General features: G+C 49.6%; 1 protein-coding gene across 3 annotated transcripts in view; it reads right to left on the bottom strand.

Moving 5' to 3' along the window:
• Window positions 1-21,879, bottom strand: part of antxr2a (ANTXR cell adhesion molecule 2a) — a 345,806-nt gene that overhangs the window by 276,146 nt on the left and 47,781 nt on the right. For all 3 annotated transcript variants that reach the window (XM_085963379.1, XM_085963363.1, XM_085963372.1), the window contains one exon: window positions 1,222-1,302. In XM_085963379.1, coding sequence (XP_085819505.1) covers window positions 1,222-1,302 — 81 coding nt within the window. The remainder of the gene's footprint in view (window positions 1-1,221; window positions 1,303-21,879) is intronic.

The raw sequence follows: 21,879 nt of genomic DNA on the forward strand, positions 1-21,879 counted from the left end.
TTGTTGGAGTTCAACTCATCCAGGCAAGTGGAGGGTATTCCATCACACTCCTGACTTGTGCCTTGCAGGTGGTGGAAAGGCTTTGGGGAAAACAGGAGGAGAGACACTCGTCGCAGAACACCTAGCCTCTGACCTGCTCTTGTTGCCACAGTATTTATATGGCTGGTCCAGTTAAGTTTCTGGTCAATGGTGACCCACAGGATATTGATGGTGGGGATTTGCCGATGGTAATGTCATTGAATGCCAAGGGGCGGTGGTTAGATGCTCACTTGTTGGAGATAGTCATTGCCTGGCACTTGTGTGGCGCGAATATTACCTGCCACTTATCAGCCCAAGCCTGAACTTTGACCAGGCATGCGAGCATGGACTGCTTCATTATCTGAGGAGTTGCGAATGGCACTGAACACTGTGCAATCATCAGCGAATATCCCCACTTCTGGCCTTATGATGAAGGGAAGGTCATTGATGAAGCAGCTGAAGATGGTTGGGCCTAGGACACTGCCCTGAGGAACTCCTGCAGCAATGTCCTGGGGCTGTGATGATTGACCTCCAACCACCACAACCATCTTTACGCAAGTAAAAAGGGGTTTCCAACACACATTCAGCAAAGTTATGGTGATGGTGCAGGAGCAGCTCCGAGGAAATTCCAGGCCGATATCCCTATACAGTAGTGTTCCCTAACTTTCCGACCATGCAATCAAGAAGGAATGGTGGCACAGTGGCGATGAAGGAGCAGATAGGTACAGGCAAGGCAAGAGTAATTCATTCACAAAATCAGCAATCTCATCAGACATTTCCTTTCATATTCTTCTGTACTCCTATTCCTAGCTTGCACTTGTACGTTATTAGTTTTTCCACACAGCTTCTACTGAACCGTACAGATTTAAATGCAATTCAATCCAATTCCAGTCATATAATAACAAAATTGTATGGGTACACATGGTAGAATTGACAGATTTTTGTTACAAAACATTAATGATTTTATGCCAAAATCATGGCCATATTGCTGTTCATTATCATCAATAGCGGGTATATAACACATTTTGTTTCCAATTTGTTTTCATTCTTAGAAGCAATCTATATACGCAATAACAAACAGCATTTTTTATTTCTCAAATCAATTGCTAAACATAATTCTTTTAGACCTTTATCAACTAGCACATTTGATCCTGGTTATTATAAAGTCACTGTACTAACAATAAGAGACCAAATGATACTCACCAAATCAATTATCCCCTTCAAAGCCTGAAATCCACCATTAACAGGGAAGACGTGACTCGGGGAATCTGCAACAAGTTCCAGCTTTTAAAAACAAAAATAATTTAATTTTAAAAAAGCAGTTCAAATAAGTTGCTTAACTTTTTGATTACTTTTACCCTTTTAAATTTATGAGATCATTGGTCAATCTACTGCTGACAAAAATGTTAAATCTAGTATAATGTGAATGTTTTTCATGCTTTCCAGTGTACCCAAGAGGTGAAGGAAACAGAGCTTCCTCAAATAAACATCCGAGTTCCATATCACAATTACATTACGAAACTATTAGTAAATTTGAACTTCAAGAACATTCTCATGGCATGCAACTGATTGTAAATGTTCACAGCACAAAATTCTGCCAATGACTCGGAACCATAAGATTCACTAAGGATATTGTTTGGGGGCTGGGAGAGGAAATCAGATTCTTGATTATGTAAATGCCAAACAGGGGGATTAATGATGGCTTATCTCAGCTTGATTTTTGCAATGTAGAGATTTGCACCTGCCATTAAAATAATGGCCCAGATTTTGCAGTCAGTGGTGAAGTGATGGTGCTCGCCGCTGACCTTGAAGAAAGCTGGCCACAAAGATCTAGCGATCGCTGTGGCACGATTTCACCTCTCCCGACTTTAATTAGAATCTGACGCCAAGTCTAGGGAATTTCCAGCATCCAGCAACAGTGAGGTCAGCAAGCTGGCTAAGCAGCCAATCACATTGAAGAATTCTTACAGACAGCAAGCCAGGAAGTCAAATCCTTCACCTTTTAATCATTTACAGAGAGCAAAATAAAGATTGGGACATACACATGGGATGAAGGTAAAAGTTGAAAATATCAAACTTAAAAAAAATTTATATTAAAAGCCATGGAATTTTTATCAAATGGAAAAAAATTGACCTTCCACAAATATAAAATTAGTTTTTCAGGGCCAAAATAGTTGTTCTGCAGTAAGGATGGCTCAATGCGCCGTTAAAAACCCAGTTACACCTCATTCAAGAAGGCTAAACTTTCTCGGGGGATTTTAACAGCGATATTCCAGCGTAAAAGAGGAAGTTGTTGTCAATTCAGTCATTTTAATTGATTGCCGGCTCCAGGGAGTTTAACAGCGTGCCCTGTGGAAGTGTAGGGCATGGCTGACAGCAACTTCTGGATTTCCACGATTAACTGTACAAGTACATACTCCAGAAGTTGCCGTCAGATTCACCATTGTAATAACGGTGAACGCTGACAGTTTCGCCGTCATTACAATGGCAAATTTTGGGCCAAAATGACAACATATTGCTCAAGAGATGGATTCTGCAAACTGCACCCTAGAGTGAACCTCTCACTAAGCGATAACAGTGGAATTCCAAACCCTGACCCATAGAGATGAAGGCTAGCATACCAAACTGAGCCTACATTTAAAATAGAGAGTACGCTTGATAGCTTTCATAGAAGCATTGAATTTCACTTCCATTCCAAACACTGCTCCCTCAGGTGTCAACCGACTCCCATAATAGGGCTATTGGTCAGGATTGTACACAGCTTTGCTTAATCTGCCGACTAGCTGACCCCTGCTCCCCCAACAACTCCTGGCTTGTAAGTAGATCTCTTGTTACAGCTGGTAACGGATTACTCTAGCTACTTCCACTTGCCTACAACTGGTCTTCATTGCACTGCTGTGTCTTGGCCCTCAGTTTTCTCTTTTCAGACCGATTTACACCTCTGCTCCATTCTCCAAGACCTTCCTCCCACCTATTCTTCTCTCATCCTTATGTAACTGAGCTTCCTTCAGTGTTCTCGTGTACATCTTGGGCATCACTCTGAACCTAGGCCATCACTTTTCTTTCCTGCTTTGGACATGCAAAAATCTCGTTGTCCTCCTCTTTTTCTCATCCAGCTATGATATTTACCCTTCCCCCTTTTCCAGCTCCATGCCTCCCTCAACCTCTCCTCCTATCCATCCTATCTTTTATCCCTCTGTCATCCCAAGTCCTTCAATGAGCCTAAGGCTTCCCTCTGTATGAAGATCATCATGACAGTCAGTGCTGAATGCCCCAGAGCAGCACTTAACTGGTCTCAACCTCAGTTCTATGCAATCATCTTGGTGAAATGTTTTTCAGGCATCAATTCCTCCAACTTCTTCCCCATCATGCTCACCACATCAATTCCTGCCCACTCCAATCACAACAGCATAGAATAGAAACATCGGGGGAGAAATTCGGTATCGCCCCGTCTGGGGTGCTAAATTTTGAAATCGTGAAAAATTAGCGCCAGGCGCTAATGAGTCGGAGGTTTCCGTAAATTGGCTTTTCGCGCTCCTGGAAAGAGCTGTAGCAGTAAATCAAGCGCTAGTGACCTACGCAGGGCGCTCCAGGGGTGCTACCACCAGAGCGATAATGAATTTCAGGTGCTATGCAATCGGGAATGATCCTTCACACTGGCCCCTTCCAGCTCTGAAAGGGGAGGTTGCATCATTGTGCAGGTCCTCATTATCCGCATTGCTGGCTGTGAAGGCTACCTGCAAGGAACGCAATCCCCTGATCATGATGGCTGATCCCACTCCCAGGGAGAGAGTTCGTCGTTTCACGGATGAGGCATTGGTGACTGGAGTGCAGTGCTGTTCCCAGATACTGGAAGGAGGCCATTGCCCCAGGAGGTCTCAGCCACTAGTGTGGTCATACGCAGCCTGACAGTGCCAGAAGAAATTCAACGACCTCACTCAGGTGGTCAAAGTGAGTACATGCTTCAATAGATCCGTCATACCAGCATCTGAACCTCAGTCTGTACACTGCACAAACCACCACTCACCCACCAAACATCTGGATCTATTCAAACTCACATCCACATCTTACGCCTTGCCTACAATCACAGCTATTCAACTATGGCAGGCATATATCCCAAACACATAGTTGGACTCTGACTCACACACATTTGTTTCTCTTGCAGGCCAAGATGGCTCACAACAGGAGGGAGCAGCAGAGAACAGGCAGGGGTGATGCGCAGCTCCAGCAGCTTTCAGACCTGGAGGAGCAAGTACCGTGATTCATTCGGCAATAGGTGGAGGGCGGCGTGGCAGTCAGTAACGTCAACCCCCTCCCCCTTGGGGGCAACAGCGGTATGTTCATCCCCTCTCCTTCTCTCATCCCACTTCCCCCTCACACCACAAGCCTTTCCCAATTTCCAGCTCCTGATACTGTCTGCATTCCTTGCTCCCTTCCCTCAACTTAACGCGAGTCTTGTGACTTTATGCTTTCAGAGAATCAGCAACCAGATGACCAGCCTATCCCTGAGCCTCCCACCGAGAGTGAGGAAGGAGAAAAGGAGGAGGAGGAGCAAGGCACTGCGTCACTGCATCTCTCACCCGCAGGCAGTACCTCAGATACTGGGACTACACGATCTTTAGAGGCAAGTTTAGTAGAGGAGTCTGTACTGGGTGATGCACCGGGGACGAGCGGGCTGCAGCAAGGCCAGGGGGAAAGGGTAGCTCCCCGGAGGGCGAGTTCGTGCGCGAGTTATGCGGCACAGGACTCAAATGAGGACCTCGATGGGGAGGCGTTCACAAGAAGGATGATGGCCATGCAGACGGAGATGATAGGTGCAATGGCAAATGTGCCAGAGAGCCTCACGGCAATGGCAAGGAGCATGGAGGAGTCCACCTCCAACATTGCAAAGAGCTCTGCGCACACCATGGAGCCCATCATTTCCACTCTGCAGAGGATGGTGAACTCCCAGAGACCGTGTGGATCCAGACCTCATGATGTGTGTCATGGGTGATGTGGCAGCTTCCATTGCAGCACAGGCGGAAGCGATGCAACGTCTTAGTGCTGTAATGCAGGCAATGGTTGGTGGCATCAAGTGTCAGACTGATCTCATGCAGTCTCAGCTTGATGCCGCGCAAGCTCTGACTGCTGCCATCATCGCTGGATCAACCACAGTCCACCGGGGATCTCACGGTGTCGCAGAAGGCCAGCAATCTGTGCTCCAGCAGATTGGTAGGGATGCTGAGGTGCTGCCCTGGGGGAGTGGGAGTGGGTCAGTAGAGTAGGATCCTGCTGTCCTCTCAGTATGACAGCATTCCTGATTCCGCCACTGCCACTTTGCCGTTGTACTTGTCGCTGCCCATCATCCAACCAGCCCAGGCTGCCGCCGCCCATCCTAAGGTGGCACATAGTACAGCCGGGCCTTCCAGGCACAGAGCTGGATGAGAGCGCCCTGCAAGGCCATCTGTAGTCTCTGGTACCGACACTCAGCAGCCTTCCACCAGCCCTGCTGGGGAGACACTATGTAGAAGCAGTAGATTAGGGAAAGGGGACTGTAAAGAGGGGAAGTAAGGGTTTGCACAAGGGTGATTAGTTAATATTGTGGCTGTATATATGTGGTTGCTGAATTTGGATAAATTTATTATTGGAATGTTGCAGATTTGGGGCTGTGTCTCATTTCAGCTTTGGGTTGTGGTATGGAATGATGGGGACGTACTGAGCAACCGGGAAGTGGCCTCCACTTCATTGGAACCAAAGTCTGATGAGGCGGTCACGGACCGCCCTTCCACAAGGCCGATTGAGTGGCGGCCTCCTCAGTCACTGATATTCGTGCTCCTGCTCCTCCTTGTCCTCCTCCTGAGGTGGTGCGGCTATGCCTGGTGGCAATGGCTGGGCCCTCATGATAGCCAAAGCAGTGGCGCATGCAGCAGACCACGATGAAAAGGGACACCCGCTCAGCCGAGTACTGGAGGGCTCCTCCCGAGCGATCAAGGCAGTGGAACCATTGCTTGAGCACCCCAATGGTCTCCGTAATGAAGTTCCTGGTGGCAGCACGGCTCTTATAGGAGTGCTGGGCAGGAGTGTTGGGGTTGTGGAGGGGAGTCATAAGCCAGGTGGAGAGCGGATAGCCCTCGTCTCCCAGCAGCCATCCGTTTGCTTGATGTGGTGGCTGGAACAGAGCTGGCACACCGGTCTGGCGCAGGATGAAGGCATCATGGCTGCTGCCAGGATAGTGGACACTGACGGTCAGGATTGACTATGTGTGGTCACACACCAACTGCACATTAAGTGAGTGGTAGCCTTTGCGGTTAAGGAATACCTCAGGCTTGCTACGGGGTGCCCACAGAGTGATGTAGGTGCAGCCAATGGTGCCCTGCACCATGGGGAAATCCCGCTATCCTGGCAAAGCCACATGCACACTTGCGCTGCTTCTCTCTAGTCATGGGGAAGGAAATGTAGTCCCTTCTTCTGTAGAGAGCATCTGTGACCTCGTGGATACAGCAATGGAGGGCGAACTGCGAGATGTTCGCTATATCTCCTGTTGCACACTAGAAGGATCTGCTGGCATAGAAATTGAAGGCAACGGCGACCTTGACTGCCACTGAGAGCGCCATGGTGCTCCTGCTGTGAGGCTGGAGGTCTGGCTGCAGGAGGTGGCAGAGCTCTGTGACCACGTCCTTGGTGAAGCGGAGCCTTCTAAGGCACTGCTCCTCAGTGAGATTGATGAAGGAGACATGCTGCCTGTGGTAAACCACTGTATTGTATATTGCCACCTCTGGGTGGCGCTGTGTATGGAGGCATGCCTCAGCTGACTCCACCCACCACTGTGTGGGTTTCGTTCAGACTTGTTCAGTCACTCACGAAGAAGCATGGTCTCTTCTTAGCTAATAAAAGCCTTATTCATCTCTTCTTTCGACTCATCATCTCTTCTTCGACTCATCACCTTTTATGAAGTAATTGATAAGCGTATCAATTTTATTAGCTAAAAGTTAAATGGCGACACCTGAGGAGCAACAACAGCAACGGATACAGCAGACATTGCTGAGAGCCCTCAGACCACCACGCCTGGACCTCGACCCTCAAGATGTGGGTGCATCAGCCAAGTTTGAACACTGGCTGAGCTGCTTTGAATCCTTCCTCGCAATCTCACAGGTTACAGAGGAGGATCACAAACTGAAAATTTTGACCGCCCAGGTGAGCCATCAAGTATATATGCTAATCCGGGACTCTAATACGTACGTGGCGGCCCTCGAGCTACTAAAAGGGCAATATACGCGCCCAGTGAACACAATTTACGCCCGACACCTCTTGGGATCCCGCAGGCAGCAACCGGGAGAATCGGTAGGGGCATTTGCACGGGCGCTACTGGCACTCTGCAGAGACTGCGATTGTAAAGCGGTAACGGCTGTGGAGCACGCGCAGGGACTCGCCTGTGATGCCTTCGTCAGGGGCCTCCAGTCAGACCACACCCGGCAGAGACTGCTAGAAAGCAAGGAACCCGACCTGAAGACGGCCATTGCCCTTGCGCTCTCGTTAGAGGAGGCCCACCGAAACCTCGAGGCATACCCCCGTAACGGCGCCGAGACATGGCAATCGAAACCGTGGGACACGGGACCGCCGCCCCCGGCACCAACCGCTGCAGCGACCCAACCGAGACAGCAGCCTCCAGTAAGAACTGCTTCGATGCCCAGTAACCAGGCCCAAAAATGCTATTTCTGTGGCCAGTTAAAACATCCCAGAGCGCACTGCCCAGCTAAGACAGCTACCTGCTCGGGCTGCGGGAAGAAAGGCCATTACGCTAACGCCTGCAAGGGGAAGCCAGCCAGCAGCGCAGCGTGCGGGCCGTGGGAGCAGCCATCTTATCCGCCATTTTGTGTACCCCCGGCCGCATGGCATCCGCCGCCATCGTATCCAACGCACTCAACCGCCATTTCGTCACCGGAACCGACCACCGTCTCGGCGGATGACTATAGTGACTCACTAAGCCACATACTGGCCTCCGTGACGCTGGATCAAGGCCACCCTCACCATCTATCCAGCTCCATGATGGATATCGCGGTAAACGGCCGCGCCACCAGTTGCCTGATCGACAGCGGGAGCACAGAGAGTTTCGTCCACCCCGACACGGTACGTAGCCACTCCCTCACGATTCTGCCAACGCACCATCGCATTTCTATGGCGTCCAAGTCCCAGTCAATGGACATCAGCGGCTACTGTGTGGTGACCCTGTCAGTAGGGGGCACTGAATATCAAAAATTTAAACTGCTAGTCCTGCCCAGTCTTTGCGCTGCCGTCCTGCTAGGGTTGGATTTTCAGTGCCACCTTAAGAGTGTCACACTAGCATACGGTGGACCCCTCCCCCCACTCACAGTCTGCAACCAACAACTTTTAAATCGCCCGCTGCAAACCACCTGCAGCCTTTCCACATTAAAAGTCCCCCCCCTCCCCTGTTCGCTAACCTCACCCGCGACTGTAAACCCATCGCTACCAAAAGCAGGCGGTACAGTGCCGGGGACAGAGCTTTTATCAGCTCTGAGGTGGAGCGGCTCTTGAAGGAGGGCATTATCGAAGGTAGCACTAGCCCCTGGCGAGCCCAGGTTGTAGTCGTTAAAACCACTGCAAAACGCCGCATGGTAATCGACTACAGCCAAACCATAAACCGGTACACCCAGCTGGACGCGTACCCCCTCCCTCGCATATCTGATATGGTCAATCAGATTGCGCAATACAAAGTATTCTCCACCATCGACCTTAAGTCAGCGTACCACCAGCTGCCCATCCGCCATGAGGACCGCCAGTATGCTGCCTTCGAGGCAAACGGCCGCCTCTACCACTTCCTTAGGGTCCCCTTCGGCGTCACCAACGGGGTTTCGGTCTTCCAAAGGGAGATGGACCGAATGGTTGACCAGAACGCGCTGCGGGCAACCTTCCCCTATTTGGATAACGTCACCATCTGCGGCCACGACCAGCAGGACCACGACGTTAATCTAGCAAATTTCCTCCGTACGGCCCAACGGCTGAACCTAACGTACAATAAGGAAAAATGTATGTTTCACACCAAGCGCCTGGCCATCCTCGGCTGCGTGGTGGAGAACGGAGTCATCGGGCCCGACCCCGACAGAATGCGCCCCCTAATGGAGCTACCCCTTCCCCACTGCCAAAAAGCACTGAAGAGATGCCTGGGGTTTTTCTCCTACTACGCCCAGTGGGTGCCCCTCTATGCAGACAAAGCCAGGCCCCTCATCAAAGCCACCTCCTTCCCCCTGACACCAGAGGCGTGTGCAGCCTTCACTCTTATCAAGAACGATATCGCGAAGGCCGCAATGCACGCGGTGGATGAGTCCATCCCCTTCCAAGTGGAGAGCGATGCCTCCAACTTCGCCCTAGCCGCGACCCTTAACCAGGCGGGCAGACCCGTGGCCTTTTTCTCAAGGACCCTCCAGGGCCCCGAGACGAGACACTCCTCCGTCAAAAAGGAGGCCCAGGCTATTGTAGAAGCGGTGCGTCACTGGAGGCATTACCTGGCCGGGAAACGATTTACCCTGCTCACTGACCAGCGTTCAGTAGCTTTTATGTTTAATAATAAGCAGAGGGGTAAAATCAAGAACGACAAGATCTTGAGGTGGAGAATCGAACTCTCCACCTACAATTATGATATCTTGTATCGGCCAGGGAAACTCAATGAGCCCCCAGATGCCCTATCACGTGGTACATGCGCCAACGCGCAGAGTGATAGGCTGCAGTCCCTCCACAATGACCTCTGCCACCCGGGGGTCACCAGGTTTTTCCATTTTATCAAATCCCGTAACCTGCCCTACTCCATCGAGGAGGTCAGGACCATGACCAAGAGCTGCCAAATCTGCGCCGAGTGCAAACCGCACTTCTATAGGCCGGACAGAGCAAGCCTGATCAAGGCCACCCGCCCCTTCGAACGCCTGAGCGTCGATTTTAAAGGGCCCCTCCCCTCCGCTGACCGCAATGTGTACTTCCTCAACATAGTTGATGAGTACTCCCGTTTCCCCTTTGCCATCCCTTGCCCAGACATGACCAGTACCACGGTCATCAAGTGTCTGAATGACATCTTCGCTCTGTTCGGGTTCCCCAGCTATATACATAGCGACAGGGGCTCATCGTTCATGAGCGACGAACTTCGGCAGTACCTGCTAACAAGAGGTATCGCCACGAGCAGGACCACCAGTTACAACCCCCGGGGAACGGCCAGGTGGAAAGGGAGAACGCGACGGTTTGGAAGGCAGTCCTCTTAGCACTAAAATCTAAGGGCCTTCCGACCTCCCGCTGGCAGGAGGTCCTCCCTGCAGCGCTTCACTCCATTCGGTCACTGCTTTGTACTGCCACTAATGCGACCCCTCATGAGAAAATGTTCGTTTTCCCCCGGAAGTCTACATCGGGAACCTCGCTACCGGCATGGTTGACTTCTCCTGGGCCCGTCCTACTGCGGAGGCACGTGAGGACGCATAAAACGGACCCCCTGGTCGAGCGGGTGCACCTCCTACACGCCAACCCCCAGTATGCCTGGGTGACATACCCAGACGGGCGGGAGGACACGGTCTCCATACGAGATCTCGCACCCTCGGGTACCCCTGAATTACCACCGTTATCCCCCTTACCACCGTTATCCCCCTTACCACTGTTATCCCCCACCACCCCTCCCAACCCAACCCCTGCAGACGGCATGCCAAAGCCCCAGGAATCTTCGCCAACCACCCAGACACCAGACCCGACGTCGGATGCTGCAACACCACCGCCGCCACCACGACGATCAGGACGTCAGACAAGGCCTCCTGATAGACTTAACTTGTAGTACCCTTCACCCCGCCGGACTTCACATTAAACAAGGGGTGAATGTGGTAAACCACTGTATTGTATATTGCCACCTCTGGGTGGCGCTGTGTATGGAGGCATGCCTCAGCTGACTCCACCCACCACTGTGTGGGTTTCGTTCAGACTTGTTCAGTCACTCACGAAGAAGCATGGTCTCTTCTTAGCTAATAAAAGCCTTATTCATCTCTTCTTTCGACTCATCATCTCTTCTTCGACTCATCACCTTTTATGAAGTAATTGATAAGCGTATCACTGCCAGAATACCCTGGGAGAGCAAGGCCCCCTGTTGGCCCTCCTCCCTCTGGCCACATTTTGCAATCTCTCTCTCTGCCTTCAACATTGACACTGGAGTGCGAGGTCCATTGCCATTACAGCCCCCATTGAGGTATGGAAATGTCGCACTTTCAAATCTTACCTAAATGAAAGTGAAGGAGTCTTCTGCTTCAGAAAAATTATTCAACTGATAAACACTGAAATCGCTCAAAGCGCCAGTTTGCCCATGTCAAACTGACAAGGCAGCAGACTTTGCCGACTAAAAATAAACCGGATATTGACACCTTGATATAGCGCTCCTCCAGTGCTCATCCTACTGCAGGTGCTCAGGCAGGGGGAGAGAGTGAATTTCTGAGCAGAGGCGCTACGCAGCCGGATGACATTGCGATCTCCGGCTGCAGAAGAGCGTGGCGCTAGTGGGTACCGCCGCCACAAACCTCCACTTCAATTTCATGGGCATCGGTACTATCGCCGCGCCTGGTTGCTAAGCCAGTAGCGTCCCCCAGAAGCACTAACAGGAGGCACAAAGTACCCAATTTCTCCCCCACAGAATCATAGATATTTATGGCACAGAAGGAGGTCATTCGACCCATTGTGTCTGTGCCAGCCAAAAAAGAGATATCCAGCTTAATCCCACTTTCCAGCTCTTGGTCCATAGCCTTGTAGGTTACAGTACTTCAAGTTCATATCCAAGTACTTTTTAAATATGATGAGAGTTTCTGTCTCTACCACCCTTTCAGGCAGTGAATTCCAGACTCCCACCACCCTCTGGGTGAAAAAAGTTCTCAACTCCTCTCTAATCCTTCTACCAATTACTTTAAATCTATGCCCCCTGGTTATTGACCTCGCTGCCAAGGGAAATAGGTCCTTCCTATCCACTCTATCTAGGCCCCTCATAATTTTATGCACCTCAATCAAGTCTCCCCTTTAGCAGAGCGACAATCCCTGCCCCCTCCATATTTCCCTCTAGAATTGTTGCGAATAAAGCCCTTGTTCATTCATGATCTCCTAGTTGATGATCCTATCAATGTCAATGCATTCACTGAAACATGGCTCACTTGCAATTACACCATTCTCCTTATAGAAACCTTCCTGCCTGACTAGGCTTTCCACCATTTACTTCACCCTGGTTACCGTGGCAATAGTGTGACCGCCCTCATCAAGTCACATTTGGTGTCTCCCCTTACTCTTCCTGCACCTTCTCTTCCATCAAACACTTCACCCTTTTTCATCCTATACATAGCATACAGAATCAAAGAATTCTACAGCACAGGAGCCCATTCAATCTATTGTACCTCTCTGAAATAGTATCCCCTTAGTAACATGCTGCACCCTTTCATACCTTTCTAAGCTCATCGTTTACGATCCTCCCAAATTTAATGCCATTTCATTCCCCCTATATTTTGGCATTCTTTCCTCCTTTAGCATCTGTATCCAGTGAATAATAATTCTTAGTGATTTCAACCTACACCTCAACTCCACTAGCCCACCCCCCTCCCCACGTCCATCTTATCAACTCAAACACAGCCAATACAACTCCAGAAATGGCTTCTCTTTGCTTTCCTGTACAATCACCCTCAGAATCACCCAAAGATCTGTCCTCAGCTCCTTCCTCTTCTTAATCTATATGTTGCTGCTGCCATCAACAGCCATAGGCATGCACTTCTACATATATGCTGATGACACTTAACTCTACCTCCCTATTACTTCTCTTAAGCCCTCGAATACCAGTGTGCTTTCAGAATGTTGTCCTACACTAAACCCTGGATGCGTTTTAACTTTCTCCAACTCAACACTGGCAAGCTCAAAGCCATCACTTTTGGTCCTAATCATAAACTCCACTACTTTGCAATTGAGTCAATCCCCTTCCCCATTCATTCAGTCTGAATCAGTCAATTCATAATCTAGGCATACTATTACTATGAACTGATCTTTAAACCTCACATGCTGTATCACCAAGATCGCTTACTTCAATCTCTGCAAAATTGAGTCCCTCCACCGCGGAAACCCTTATACATGCCTTTGTTACTTCTAAACTCAGGTATTCTAATGTCCTCCTTGCGGAACTCCCATTCTCTTTTATCCATAAATTCCAACTTGTCCAAAACTTTGTCTAGTATCCTGTCTCACACAAAATCCATCCCCTGTCCTCATTGACTTTCACTGGTGAACCATCACTTAGGGCTCGATTTTGCCATTGGTTTGGGCTGGGGGCCGGTCAGCCGCTTTGTGTTAGCCACCCGACTCCAATTTGATGTGGGAAAAATATGCGATTTTCCCCTAATTGGGCAATTGATTTCCAGCGTGTAGGAACCCCTGGCCCATTCAGTCTTTCCATCCTGAAAGTCGCCTCCGATGAAGTCATCAGTGTTGTTGGATTTAAGGCCTGAAAGCAGCCTTGCTTCTTCTGCAGGCTGCAAACCTGATGTGCTTTGCTGTGATGATTCCTCCAGCCAATATGTCCAGCAGTAGGCCAAAGTCTGCACCAAGGTTCGATGACGCCACCCTGCAAGCTCTGGTGGAGGGAGCAAGAGGAAATAAGGAGGTGCTCTTCCCTGAAGCCTCCCCAGCAGACGAAAGCTGTGTGGATGCAAGTGGCCCAGGAGGTCAACTCTGTCTATGTGCCGCAGAACCTGGCTGCAGTGCAGGAAGTTGATTCAGAGACTAGGGTCATCAATTTAAATAAAGGAAACTACGATGGTCTGAGGAGCGAGTTGGGTAGGATTGATTGGGGAATGGCACTCAAAGGGTTGACGGTGGATAGGCAATGGCAAACATTCAAAGACCAAATGGATGAGCTACAGAATTTGTTCATCCCAGTTTGGCATAAAAATAAAACAAAAAAGGTGACTCAACCGTGGCTAACAAGGGAAATTAGGGATAGCATAAGATCCAAGGAGACGACATATAAATTGGCCAGAAAAAGCAATAATCCTGAGGATTGGGAGCAGTTTAGGATTCGACAAAGGGATTAATTAAGAAAGGGAAAATAGAATATGAGAGTAAGCTAGCACGGAACATAAAAACTGACTGTAAAAGCTTTTATAGATATGTGAAGAGAAAAAGATTGGTGAAGTCAAGCGTAGGTCCCTTACAGTCAGAATCAGGGGAATTTATAATGGGAACAAAGAAATGGCAGACCAACTAAATTCATACTTTGGTTTGGTCTTCACAAAGGAGGACACAAATAACCTCCCAGAGATGCCGGGGAACATAGGGCCTGATGAAAGGGTGGAACTGAAAGAAATCAGCATTTGTAGGGAAATGGTGTTAGGAAAATTGATGGGACTAAAGGCCGATAAATCCCCAGGGCCTGATAATCTACATCCCAGGGTACTTAAGGAAGTGGCCCTGGAAATAGTAGATGCATTACTGGTCATCTTCCAGAACTCGATAGACTCTGGAACAGTACCCATGGATTGGAGGGTAGCTAATGTTACCCCACTATTCAAAAAAGGTGGTCGAGAAAAAGCGGGGAATTATAGACCGGTAAGCCTGACATCGGTAGTGGGGAAAATGCTAGAGTCTATTATAAAAGATGTAATAGCAGAGCACTTGGTAAGCAGTGACAGGATCGGACAAAGTCAACATGGATTTACAAAAGGTAAATCATGCTTGACTAATCTACTGGAATTTTTTGAGAATGTAACTGGTAAAATAGATAAGGGAGAACCAGTGGATATGGTGTATTTGGACTTTCAGAAGGCTTTCGATAAGGTCCCGCATAAGAGATTAGCGTGCAAAATTAAGGCACATGGGATTGGGGGCAAGGTATTGATAGAGAACTGGTTGGCGGACAGAAAGCAAAGAGTTGGAATAAACGGGTCATTTTCCGAGTGGCAGGCAGTGACTAGTGGGGAGGATCGGTCCTAGGACCCCAGCTGTTCACAATATATATTAATGATCTGGACGAGGGAATTGGATGTAATATCTCCAAATTTGCAGACGACACAAAGCTGGGTGGGAGGGTAAGCTGTGAGGAGGATGTCGTGAAACTCCAGTATGATCTGGACAGGTTGGGTGATTGGGCAGAAACATGGCAAATGCACTATAATGTGGATAAATGTGAGGTTATCCACGTTGGTGGCAAAAACAGGAAGGCAGATTATTATTTGAATGGCAATAGATTGGGAGAAGGGGAAGTGCAAAGAGACCTGGGTGTTCTTGTGCACCAGTCGCTGAAGGTAAGCATGCAGGTGCAGCAGGCGGTTAAGAAGGCAAATGGTATGTTGGCCTTCGTAGCAAGAGGGTTCGAGTACAGGAACAAGGATGTCTTGCTACAGTTGTACAGGGCCTTGGTGAGACCGCACCTTGAGTACTGTGTGCAGTTTTGGTCGCCTTACTTGAGGAAGGACGTTCTTGCCATGGAAGGAGTGCAGCAAAGATTCACCAGGCTGATACCTGGGATGGCAGGAATGACGTATGAGGAGAGATTGTGTCGATTGGGCTTATACTCACTGGAGTTTAGAAGATTGAGAGGGGATCTCATCGAAACCTATAAAATTCTGTCAGGCCTGGACAGACTAGATGCAGGAAGGATGTTTATGATGGCCAGGGAGTCCAGAACCAGGGGTCACAGCCTGAGGATAAGGGGTAAGCCATTTAGGACTGAAATGAGGAGGAATTTCTTCACCCAGAGAGTGGTGAACCTGTGGAATTCTCTGCCACAGAGGGCAGTGGAGGCCAGTTCATTAAATATATTCAAGAAAGAGTTGGATATATTTCTTGAGGCTAAAGGGATCAAGGGATATGGGGAGAAGGCAGGGACAGGGTACTGAATTTGGATGATCAGCCATGATCTCATTGAATGACGGAGCAGGCTCGAAGGGCCGAATGGCCTACTCCTGCTCCTATCTTCTATGTTTCTATGTAAGAGGTTTCCATGACCTTCTGAGCACTGGAAAAGTGAGTACGACTTTTCCATCACCCTCAATCTGATCCCCATTGCCTCTCCTCACCAGCACTCAGCTTTGACAACCTCTTCCTCCACATCCCACTTGACACTGACATCCCTGCACACTTGCCCATTCCCTCTCTATGGTCACATTCACCTAACTATTCGACTATGTGCAGTCCTCACACTCCCCATCACTGTGATGCTATGAAAACAACTTACAACACACAGGGAGGGCCCTTGGTCTTGCCACCTCACTCTTTGTCTCCTTCTAGCCATCAATGATATGGATTCTCTATACTCACTCCTTCATTCTCACTCAAACTCCACTTGTCTCCCTCATTGCAGGAAAAGAGAGCTCACAATAAGTGGGAAAGAGCGAGGACAGGAGGAGGGCCACCCTCAGTAGCCCAGCTCACCCCCTGGGAGGAGGCGGCCCTGGAGATTGTGGGAGTGTAGGAGGATGCGCAAGTGGGGGACGGACAAACGGATGCATCAGAGCAAGCTGGTGACAGAATAGTTTATCATCTCTCTCATTGACATTGCATGAGTCACTGATAATTTAATCTGTTAGAGCATCAGGATCATTATGATCAGCAATATTCAATGTGCATGTAACCTTGGCCTCACATCTGAGTCTTTCCTTTACTCCCCTACAGGACCCTCAGAGGAAGCTGCAACCTCTGAGGGTGCAGCGTCAGCAGAATTCAGCGCACCCAGCACCAGCGCAGACACTCACACCTCAGTGGTACCTTCGCAAGATAGTGCAGTGTTGTCACCTGGTGTATCACAGCTCACAAGTGAGCATCAGCAGATGGTGGAGACAGGGACAGCAGTGGAGAGTCCTCGTCGGAGGGTGCAGGGCTCTGCCAGCTCGGCTCAGCTGCATGTCAACCCTCTGCCTCCGGGTCCATCCAGAAGAAGAGTGGAGCTGGAACTGCAGGAAGAGGTGCAGGAGTCTGTGGCAGCTTTTGTCTCCAGGGTCACCGAGAGTGTGGAGCGAATGGAGGAGTCCATTGCAAACATGAGCAGAGCCTTTGTGGAGGCATTGGCACATGAATTGCATCACCACAGAAAGGGTGGCAACCTCCGTGGAAAGGATGGCTACCGTAGAGGAGAGGATGGCTACATCCATGGAGGCGCTTAGTCGCCAGGGTAGGGAAAACATGGTATTTGTTCAGAATAGACCGACATCTCGAGGTGCGATGGTCAGCTCGAGCAAACAAACCAGACCTTCAGGCAAGTCCTCTGCAGTAGGACTTCCAGTACAGAAACAGGTCCTCATGGCCCCCCTGAATTGCAGCAAGGTGCTGTCAAGCCACTTGCCAGCTCTGAAGTGGGGCTAACCCATGTGAGGGATGTTGGTGGCATACAACAAGGAAGTGGGGGCTCCCCTCCAAGCACTCACACGACCATGCCACTGCAGAGCCCTCGGTCAGAGCCCCACCAGAGTCCCCACCCAACTGAGATCGGCGTCTCAACCCTTGCACAGCCGCAGGAGCAGTAGACTGTTGCCAAGCCCTCACAGGTTCGCAACCCCAGAGGACACCCGCCAAAGATGTCGAGACAGGAGCAGCAAGAAAGTGAGCAAGGGGCCTCCACATCTGCTGAAGCGACAGGGGAAGCACCACGTAGGAGCATGCAAAAGAGGAAGATACTGCACAAGTAGTCACAAGGGTAGCCACTTGGGTGAAATGTTATGTTTAATGTTGAAAAGCCATCAGTTGGTTATTGTTATTAAAAATTCTGATATCAACTGTTGCAGCTGTAGCGTGTATCATATCGCTAATGGGGCTTCCACATCGAGGGCTTAGGATGACTTGCAATTGTCAGTATGGTGGTCAGAGTGGTAGGAACCGCAGGTTCTTGTCCATTGTTGATGCACTGGTAAGAAGCTGCGAGGCGAAAGTGCTTGATTGGCTAGGCTAAGCAAATCTGGACAGGATGAGTGCGTGCCTTGCATCCCGGCCAGCAATGTGCTCGCATGCTGCTGGCACTGGTTGATGTGCCTCTACAAGTTGGTCGTTGTCGCTCTCCTCCTCAGCCTCCTCATCTGAGGAGGCTATGTGATGAGCCATTTGTTCTTCAGACATCTGCAAGCCATGATGCTGTGCCATGTTGTGAAGTGCACAGCAAACCACGACGATTCTGGAGACCCTGGCTGCTGAGTACTGCAGGGCTCCACCTGATCTATCCAGGCATCTGAAGCGCATCTTCAGCAAGCCGATAGTTTGCTCGATTATGGATCTGATGGAAATGTGGTTCGAGTTAGAGCGCTCCTCAGCTTCATTGGATGGGCTCCTCAACGGCGTCATTAGCCACGTCTTCAGGGGATAGCCCTGGTCTCCAAGTAGCCATCCGTTAAGTTGGTCTGGTGGACTGAAGAACGGAGGCACACTAGACTGGCGCAGGATAAATGAGTCATGGCAACTGCCAGGGTACTTGGCACAAACATGCAAAATGTCATTCTTGTGGTCGCACACCAGCTGTACGTTGAGGGAGTGGAAGCCCTTGCGGTTGACAAAAATACCTGGATTGTGATGGGGTGCCTTAAGGGCCAAGTGTGCAGTCAACGACGCCCTGCACCCTTGGAAAGCCTGCCAGATTGTAAAACCCAACTGAATGCACAATTACACTGGCTTGATCCTTGGAGAAATGGATGTGTTTGTGCGCAATGGCAAAGAGGGCATCGGTTACCTTCATTATGCAAGTGTGTGCGGCCGCCTGGGAGACGCAGCTGATGTCTGCTGCTGATCCCTGGAATGAGCCTGAAGCAAAAAAGTTGAGTGTGGTGGTGACTTTGACGGCTACTGATAAGGGGTGTCCACCTGCTGCTCAGGGCTCCAGGTCTTGCTGCAGCATTGCGCAGATGTCACCCACTACCTCTCGCCAAAGTCTGAGCCTCCTTTGGCACTGCTGCTCAGTCATGTTGAGGCAGCTGATCCTCTGTCTGTAGACCCTGTTGGGGGGGGGGGGGTATCTCCTGCGCCAGTGGGCTTCCATGTGCTGGTGCCTTCTGGCCTGTGCAGCTTCAGGTGGGTGAGCAGCAGATTGGAGCTCCTGCTGTTGCTCCTGCAGTTGTTCAGGGTTCTGCTGCTGCCGCGGCTGGTCTTCTCCCAATCTGATGTCCAGGAGGAAAGGAAATAAATGGTTCCCATTCTTCCGGTATACACCACAGTTGAGGAAGTGCTCATTCAAGGTGGGGAGAGAGGTTTCCCAGGAGGTCACACTGGAGATGGGTGTCAGGCTCCAAACTTCCACAACAATGAGTAGGCCTGTTAAAGGATGTAACTGGTAAAATAGATAAGGGAGAACCAGTGGATGTGGTGTATTTGGACTTTCAAAAGGCTTTCGATAAGGTCCCGCATAAGAGATTAGCGTGCAAAGTTAAGGCACATGGGATTGGGGGCAAGGGATTGACTTGGATAGAGAACTGGTTGGCAGACAGAAAGCAAAGAGTTGGAATAAACAGGTCTTTTTCCAGGTGGCAGGCAGTGACTAGTGGGGTACCACAGGGATCGGTCCTTGGACCCCATCTATTCACAATATATATTAATGATCTAGACAAGGGAACGAGATGTAACATCTCCAGGTTTGCAGATGACACAAAGCTGAGTGGGCATGTGTGCTGTGAGGAGGATGCCGAGAAACTCCAGGATGATTTGGACAGGTTGGGTGATTGGGCAGAAGCATGGCAGATGCAATAGAACGTGGATAAATGCGAGGTTATCCACTTTGGTGTCAAAAACAGGAAGGCAGATTATCATCTGAATGGCAATAGATTGGGAGAAGGGGAAGTGCAACGAGACCTGGGCGTCCTTGTGCACCAGTTGCTGAAGGTAAGCATGCAGGTGCAGCAGGCGGTTAAGAAGGCAAATGGTATGTTAGCCTTTGTAGCGAGAGGGTTTGAGTACAGGAACAAGGATGTCTTGCTGCAGTTGTACAGGGCCTTGGGGAGACCACATCTGGAGTATTGTGTGCAGTTTTGGTCACCTTATCTGAGGAAGGATAGAAACATAGAAGATAAGATCAGGAGTAGGCCATTCGGCCCCTCAAGCCTGCTCCGCCATTCAATGTGATCATGGCTGATCATCCAAATTCAGTACCCGGTCCCTGCTTTCTCCCCATACCCCTTGATCCCTTTAGCCTTAAGAAATATATCCAACTCCTTCTTGAATATATTTAATGAATTGGCCTCTACTGCCTACTGTGGTAGAGAATTCCACAGGTTCACCACTCTCTGGGTGAAGAAATTCCTCCTCATTTCTGTCCTAAATGGCATACCCTTTATCCTTGGACTGTGACCCCTGGTTCTGGACTCCCCGGCCATCAGGAACATCCTTCCTGCATTTAGTCTGTCCAGCCCTGTCAGAATTTTATAAGTTTCAATGAGATCCCCTCTCATTCTTCTAAACTCCAGTGAGTACAAGCCCAATCGACCCAATCTCTCCTCATACGTCATACCTGCCATCCCAGGTATCAGCCTGGTGAATCTTCGCTGAACTCCTTCCATGGCAAGAACATCATTCCTCAGATAAGGCGACCAAAACTGCACACAATACTCAAAATGTGGTCTCACCAAGGCCCTGTACAACTGCAGCAAGACATCCTTGTTCCTGTACTCAAACCCTCTCGCTACGAAGGCCAACATTCCATTTGCCTTCTTAACCGCCTGCTGCACCTGCATGCTTACTTTCAGCGACTGCTGCACAAAGATGCCCAGGTCTAGTTGCACTTCCCCTTCTCCCAATCTATTGCCATTCAGATAATAATCTGCATTCCTGTTTTTGCTACCAAAGTGGATAACCTCACATTTATCCACATTATATTGCATCTGCCATCCTTCTGCCCAATCACCCAACCTGTCCAAATCATCCTGGAGTTTCTCGGCATCCTCCTCACAGCACACACGCCCACCCAGCTTTGTGTCATCTGCAAATTTGGAGATATTACATCTAGTTCCCTCGTCTAGATCATTAGTATATATTGTTCTTGCCATGGAGGGAGTTCAGCAAAGATTCACCAGGCTGATACCTGGGATGGCAGGAATGACGTATGAGGAGAGATTGGGTCGATTGGGCTTATACTCGCTGGAGTTTAGATGAATGAGAGGGGATCTCATTGAAACTTATAAAATTGTGACAGGACTGGACAGACTAGATGCAGGAAGGATATTCCCAATGGTCAGGGAGTCCAGAACCAGGGGTCACAGTCTAAGGATAAGGGGTAAGCCATTTAGGACAGAAATGAGGAGGAATTTCTGCACCCAGAGAGTGGTGAACCTGTGGAATTACCTACCACAGAAGGCAGCAGAGGCCAATTCATTAAATATATTCAAGAAGGGAGTTGGATATATTTCTTAAGGCTAAAGGGATATGGGGAGAAAGCAGGGACAGGGTACTGAATTTGGATTATCAGCCATGATCGCAGTGAATGGCGGAGCAGGCTCGAGGGGCCGAATGGCCTACTCCTGCTCCTATCTTCTATGTTTCTATGTAAAAGTTCCCCCAGACCGGAGACAACAAAGTTCTGCCGCCTGCAAATGAAGATTGCTGAAAACTCCTTTTTAATGTTAGAGCTGCAGCGGTTAGTAAACAATCCACTTGTGCTGCCGCCAGGTTTCACTGGCTTGTTTCAGAGGAGGCGTGCAGCATGTGGGCAAAACTGTTAAAATCAGAAAGGCCTCTCAAAATTGGATTATGGAGGCACTTAACTGGTTTTTAAGTGCTTTAAGGGCCTATCCCACCTCTTGGAGGCGGGATGGAGACGAGGTCAGAAAACTCGCATGTGGGAAAATTGTTCGGAGGCGGGATCGGGCCCGCCCGCCAGTTTTTGCGATTTTAACACCTCACACGCCTCCAATCCCGCCTCCT

The sequence above is a fragment of the Somniosus microcephalus genome, chromosome 2 (assembly GCF_052327205.1).
Source record: "Somniosus microcephalus isolate GS21.2 chromosome 2, FLI_Smic_1.0, whole genome shotgun sequence".
Classification (NCBI taxonomy): Eukaryota; Metazoa; Chordata; class Chondrichthyes; order Squaliformes; family Somniosidae; genus Somniosus; species Somniosus microcephalus.